The following is a 6,635-nucleotide window of genomic DNA, read 5'->3' as shown; positions in this document are numbered from 1 at the left end:
CCTGCAAGGTTTGGATGGTGGGTCCAGGTGGGCGGGGCTTGGTGACTGCTTTGTTGTGACATCACAAAGTTCCAGAAGTCCTGACGGCTGGTTTTAAGGCTCAGTTTCTGAATACAGGCTGTGTGCATTTCTCTGTGGACTGAGGCTTTGATACTTTCACAGTATTAATATAGAAGCTAGAGCTGATCTATAATCACACTACACATGGACATATTATATTCATATTATGGACCTTTAACCAGAAAAAGAAAAAACAAGTATCTGAAAAGTTAGAAAGGTTAGAGATTCTGGCTTCACTTCAAAATCACGAGATACAAACTGAGTCAAAATTAGGAAATATTACTTTAACATTTTTCACTTAGACTTTCAAATTTTTGACTGAGTCAAAATTAAGACTTTCTAAATCAAAATACTGATAGAAAATCTAAATTATGAGATTTAAGTAAAAATTGATATAGTCATACTTACAGCTCTTAAAGTTACAAAATAAAAACTTCTTTTATTTTTTCCAGCAGTGAGCCTCCGTAGAAAAAAACTTAAACTTTGAAACTCATTTGAACACAAAAACGACCGTTCTTCGTTTCCTTAATTCGTGTTTACCAGGAAACAGGATTCGCTGTAATTGGTTTAGTTGCAGTAACAGAGGAGCACTGAGTGACTGAGTGACTGACAGACCGACGCTTGACTCCACCGCTCTGTGTTGTGCTCTTGTTTAGTCAGCGTCCCATGAGGCATTGTGGGTATAGACGCTGTTTGTGTTATCACGGAACATTTGTTCAAATCACTTCTTTTTTTCCCTTCCTCACAGATGAACATGTGGGTTGGGGAATATTTTGGCGCACCTGTGGAATTCCAATTGGATTTAATTGTTTTGTCATGTTTTTATAATCGGTTCAACTTTAGCAAACTTTAAAACAGGAGAGCGACGGATCGTCTGGATGTTTCTATTCCTTTCATTAACTTTTCCTTAAACTCCTAACGTTTTCTCTCTGGTTGTGGACGCTCCAAATTAAATGTAGGAAGATGAAGCTGGTGTATGTGTTGAGTCGTATCAACAGGTGGTTCAGCAGATTCCCCCCCGTCACATCGAGTCAGATTTATAATGATAAAGAATTGATATGAAATGTTTGGACAGTTAACTCACTGCTCACCCACCTGCACGCTGGGTGATGTCACAGAGTGCTGCTTCTTCCTGCAGATGTACCTGAACGTTTCCTACGTTCCTGCTCTGAAGGAGTGACCAGAGACTTGAACCAGATCCAAAACAGAATCATTTATTGGAACTGAACCCAGACATTCCTCAGCAATCTGTTGTTATTTTAACTGTTAACTCGTAACCAGGCCACACCTGAAACTCTACCTGCCAAACGTCGTCATGGTGACCTGGTAAGAAGACTTTCGAAATCCGTCAAATATTGGATCAGTTATTGGAAGAATATTAGTGAAGTGGAAATAATATATAATCAATTTTAATGTTAAAGTTATAGTAATGTGTTTTCACGGCTGTGGAAGCTCAGAGAGATGACAGGCCTCAGCTTCATGACGGTGTCGTCCACGCCTAGGCTGCCATTTTATTATTAGTAAGGTCGGAATATATACGTGTGTGTGTGTGTGTCGGTGTCGGTGTGTGTGTGTGTCGGTGTGTGTGTGTGTGTGTGTGTGTGTAAGTCGGTGTAGGACACAAATGTATTCTTTGGCTCTCCTCTGCAGAAACAAAGGGAATGTGTGCATGTGTGTGTCTGATGTTGTCTTTAACAGTTTCCCTCTGAAGCCTTGTCAGACATGCCATACTAAACACACACACACACACACACAAAAAAACACACACACACACACACACACACACACACACACTCAGAGAGCCTCAGAGCCATTGTTTCTCACACAGCAGGGCACAGGGTCGATTGCCAGTTGTGGAGCATTATCAGCCTCCCTGCGTTAGCCTGTGTGAGTGAGTGAGTGAGTGAGTGTGTGTGTGTGTGTGTGTGTGTGTGTATGTGTGTGTGTGTGTGTTTGTGTGCAGACATGCTCTCAGCTGAGGGAGCTGGTTCACGGGCCGGTCAGAGCCGCCTTATTTCCTTTTAATTGACTTAAGATGGGCAAACAAGACCTCGGCAAGCACACGGTACCCATTACACTCACACACAAGAGACGCACAACGCCAAGATGCACACTAATGAAGCACACGTACCGACACACACACGGCCACAATTGCTCCTGCGTGTGTTAGCTACTTTACAGTTCCATCAGACTAAATGAGAGGGTTGTGTTTTCCCAGTCGGCACCGCTGCCTTCCAGCCGCCGGCGGTTCTGCCAGATCCCATTCACCATTAGTCATGTTTCTGGTCACCTTGCTGCATCACGTCCACGCAGCTTCACGCCAACCAGAGATGCTCCTGTTGCTGTGCAGTAGTTTAATACGACAGTTTAAAGCTTCCTGAGGACGGAGCGGTGCTGAAGTCTCGGTGTTGGACAGCAGGTTTTGGCTTCTGCTCTGAGGCTGGAGAGCAGAGGATCGTTTTGTTTAGATGAATTTAAAAAGTGATATCGCAGCCAGCTGAAGGTTTAACTCCATGGCTTCATGTGCGACCGGCAGAAATCACAGGATCGTTGTTATTCGACGTCTGAGCACCTGCGAGGCTCGAAAATATTATTTTCCACAATTTATTTAATACGACTTTAATGTTCCAGTCGCCTCGAAGCTGCTGCGGTTAAGAACTGGAGCTCTACTCTCTCATTTTATTTCTTCTCTTTTTCTTTCTCTTGACAACCGCTTCAGTTTTTTCAGCTCTTCAGTCACTAAATTGTGATTTTTACAACCAATATTCAGACGTGATTACCAGAATATTTAGAGGGTAATGAGAAAGGGAAAGGAGCTGAATTTCCTGTATTTAAAGAGGGAGAACAACATGACTAGTAGAACGTCCTCCGCTCGATCTTACAATGAAAAGTCTGTAAAACTCAAGTACGTTCCAAGAAGAACCGTTCCCTCAAAAATCTCTAAAATGTTTGCGGCCCACGTCCGACCTCGTAACCATACGGAGGCTCAATAATGTTTTTAAATATGTTTAAATTTTAGTTTATTTTTTTATTAATTACATTTTTTGTTTTTGTTGTTTTGCAAATGATTTGTCTGCGTCTTGTGACAGCTTCACAGCCAACAGGTCGGGAACCACCGGCAGAGACAGTTTCCTTATTCTTCTGGCGTTTGTGTGACGACAGCGTCTCAAACTTTTAGTCCCGGTTGTTTCCACATCGCTTTCCTGTGTTTGTTATTATGGATTTCCATGTCGTGACGATGGAGTGTCGAGTGAGGGCGTAAATGTTTCTGTAGACTTTTATAAAACGTTCAGCAGCGGCACAAACTACCAGTTGTTTTATTCCCAAACTCCAGAAACACTGGATGCTGTATTTCCCATAATGCATCATGACAGCTTCTTTTGTTTGACTCTTCCTTCTTGGTAAATTCCTGTATATATTTTAATCTCTATTGTTAATGAGTTGTCAGTGTCTCTGTACCTGATCCAGCAGGGAGTCACAGCATCTTTGATGAGCTGCATGTCTCACTCACTCACTCACTCACTCACTCACTCACTCACTCACTCACTCACTCACTCAGTCCTACCATGGATGTGCATGCTGTCCAAACACAAGTGCAGTGTGCTAACAGCAGGACACACACTTTGACTTTCACCAGCAGAGATTTAAAACCCAACATTTTTTCTTTTTATTTCCTGTTTGTCTCTTGCAGGTTTTTCCTAAAAACAGAAGCTCCTCGCTGCAAATGAACCATTTCAATTGACTTTTTTTGTTTCTCTTTTGCTTTGTTTTTTCCTCGCAAGCACGCCTTTCATTTTCACCCCCCCCCTCCTTCATCCATCCATCCATCCTTCCATCCGTTCACCCCCCTCCCTCTCTCCCTCACTACCCAGTCATTGTTTTATCATTGGTGTGAGAGAGAGAAGAAGACAGGCGGGAGGAGGAGGAGGAGGAGGAGAAGGAGGAAGAGAGGAAGATGGCCGGCTCTCTACTTGTCTGTCTTTCTGTTTGTCTGTCTGTTCATCTCTGTCGAGGTATGGCTTCAGAACCAGAAGTCATACAGAGCCCAAGTCCATTTGTTAATAATAAGTAATAACTCTAAAAGGAAAAACGTTTATAATCAACAATTAATCTCAATGTAAATACTGAATAGCACAGAAATTATGTTTATATACAACTAAACTGCAACATCAAAGACTTTATATAGGAAACGTAATCACTGTCTTTTTGAGTTAATGAAGCGACACGTTAATTAACGGCAGCGGAGTCACAGGGAGGTGAATAAGTCACCGGGTTAAGGTCAGTGGAAAGATGGTTGTATATATATTAATAACCAGGTTGTGTCTGAAGTCACTGTGAACTTTCTCCGTATTAAACCAGGATGTTTCTCAAACCTGAACCAGGAGCCGAGACAGTCTGAACAGAACCGGCCATTAGAATTCACTTTGTCGTTTCGCTGCCCTCGCTCTCTCCCTCTCCCCGACAACACACTCCCTCGCCCATCCAAGCCGTGTGTGTGTGTGTGTGTGAGTGTGTGTGTGTGTGTGTGTGTGTGTGTGTGTGTGTGTGTGTGTGTGTGTGTGTGTGTGTGTGTGACGTAGGTGAGGTGTGTGTGTTCTTGTATCTGGAGCAGAGGGAAGTGAAGCGCCAAAGTGAGTTTGTCAAACTGTACTTGGTTGTGTTTTCTCTCTTTTCACAAATTTAAACTTGTTCCGATAGAAAAACCTGTGATGAATAAAAAGTAAACAAGAACGTTTTAATAGATTCATCACACTGGTGTTAAATCACACATTTTTGAAGTTCTTTAGAGGAGATTTATAAATATAGAGATATACTGTATATCGCGATATATAAAAATATCACAATATTATGTTTAGGTCGTATCGTGTGGCCACTACTACTGGATTTTTTACTGGAAAATTTTGGTGGAAAACAAAAATATCTGTGAACAATTTACTGATAAATTCAGTATCAATAAATTAGCAACTTGCCAAAAACATAAATGAACGACATCTCCTCCTTATAACAGAAAACTTCATGGACTTGCAGGTATATTTCCTGAAATAACAATAATGTCCAGAGTTTTTCAGAGACTCAGTTCAATAAAGTAAAGCAACACATCAGCTGAGTTAATCTCCCGAGCAGCATCATCAGCTGCTGACAGGAGGTCGTATCGTTAAACGTGTCCTGGTGATTCATCGTCGCCCCGTCAGTCTTCCAGCTGCACGGCTTCGTTCACGTCAATTAAAACCAAACCGTGTTCGATGCTTCAGGCGAACGTCGGCCAACATCAGTAAAACGCTCACAGACAAAATATCCTGCTGTTCCGAGCAGTGTCCTCTGGTAGTGACTCCAGCTTTATTAAACTGTCGTGTGGTTCTGTTCGGACTCTCACTGCTGCTGGTTCAAGTTAGAGAGAGTCTCCAGCAGCAGTGTCGCTGTGTCACAGCACAGGAACATCTGGAGGAATATGAATCAACACTAAACAATGCAGCTGTATATACTATTTATACGATATGATATATTTATGAACACGGACAGAAACTCTTGTTTTCTTCCTCCTTTTGTTATCTCCTTCTGACAGACTCATATTAGATAAGTCCCGCCTTCTTGACCTTCAGCTGCCAATCAATAGGACACCTAACAACCATGTGACCATGGCAACTGACATGTTAGTTTGAAGTGAAACTAGTGATTTGATGCCGTTCTTTTTTGATCTTTTGAACCATCAGAAACGTCACAGAGAGAAATGTGACAGTGAATAAATCAGCACAGAGACCAAGTTGAGTTTCACTCCTGATACTTGGTGATGTTGTAAATGATCTATTAAAATTAAAATGTCTCTGAGTACGTTTGGCCTCCGTAAAGACACAGCTTCTCCTTCCTTGGTTTGTTTGGCAGACCTAAAGACCGAAAGACCTAAAGACCGAAAGACTTAAAGACCGAAAGACTTAAAGACCGAAAGACTGAAAGACCTAAAGACTTAAAGACCTAAAGACTGAAAGACTTAAAGACCGAAAGACTTAAAGACCGAAAGACTTAAAGACCGAAAGACCTAAAAACCTAAAGACTTAAAGACCTAAAGACCTAAAGACCTAAAGACTTAAAGAACTAAAGTTGAGGTTTGATGAAACTGAACGTGATGACGAGCCAAACATAATGAAGTTTTAAAAGAGACTCTTCCAAAAGGAGCTGTTTGATTCAGGCTGTTATTAACTTCACATCTCCACTAATACGTGAAACTGACTCGTTAAATCTACAGTACTGACCAGTCAACTAACCAATCACATGACTCACAGTGACGTTAAACTTATGAACCGTGTTGCCCGTTCCAATGTTTGGTCCAACAAACCAAGTATTTACCTGCTTGTGGGAGGAGCTGTCGGCGCCGACGTGTTTCTCTGTTTGTTATAATATTATGTCGTAGTCTGAGTGAGTCCTGGGGAGGGCGAGCGACGGGGCGTTGAACCTGTCCAGGTAAGAGCATGATGATGCGTCTTTAGTTCAACAGCTTGTGCTTCAAATTAAAACACCCACATTCATACGAAAACATTTCTACATCAGTCATTGGCGCAGTAAAATGTATTGTTAATCCC

The 6,635-nt window shown here is 41.9% G+C and overlaps 1 protein-coding gene across 2 annotated transcripts in view; it reads left to right on the top strand.

Annotated features, from left to right (window-relative positions):
* bcas3 (BCAS3 microtubule associated cell migration factor) overlaps positions 1 to 6,635 on the top strand; it is a 313,054-nt gene that overhangs the window by 166,379 nt on the left and 140,040 nt on the right. The window contains exon 23 of one of the 2 annotated variants that reach the window (XM_087177759.1): positions 3,752 to 3,777. The exons of the other annotated variant lie outside the window; for it this stretch is intronic. Coding sequence (XP_087033885.1) covers positions 3,752 to 3,762 — 11 coding nt within the window. The 3' untranslated portion in view covers positions 3,763 to 3,777. Of the gene's footprint in view, positions 1 to 3,751; positions 3,778 to 6,635 lie in introns of those variants that run through there. 2 annotated transcript variants of the gene reach the window in all.

The sequence above is a fragment of the Seriola lalandi genome, unplaced genomic scaffold, assembly GCF_002814215.2.
Source record: "Seriola lalandi dorsalis isolate HSWRI2012SDOR001 ecotype SW California unplaced genomic scaffold, Sedor1 jcf7180002054646, whole genome shotgun sequence".
NCBI lineage: Eukaryota > Metazoa > Chordata > Actinopteri > Carangiformes > Carangidae > Seriola > Seriola lalandi.
Note: the sequence above shows the minus strand (reverse complement) of the source record. Positions and strands in the feature narration are given on the sequence as shown.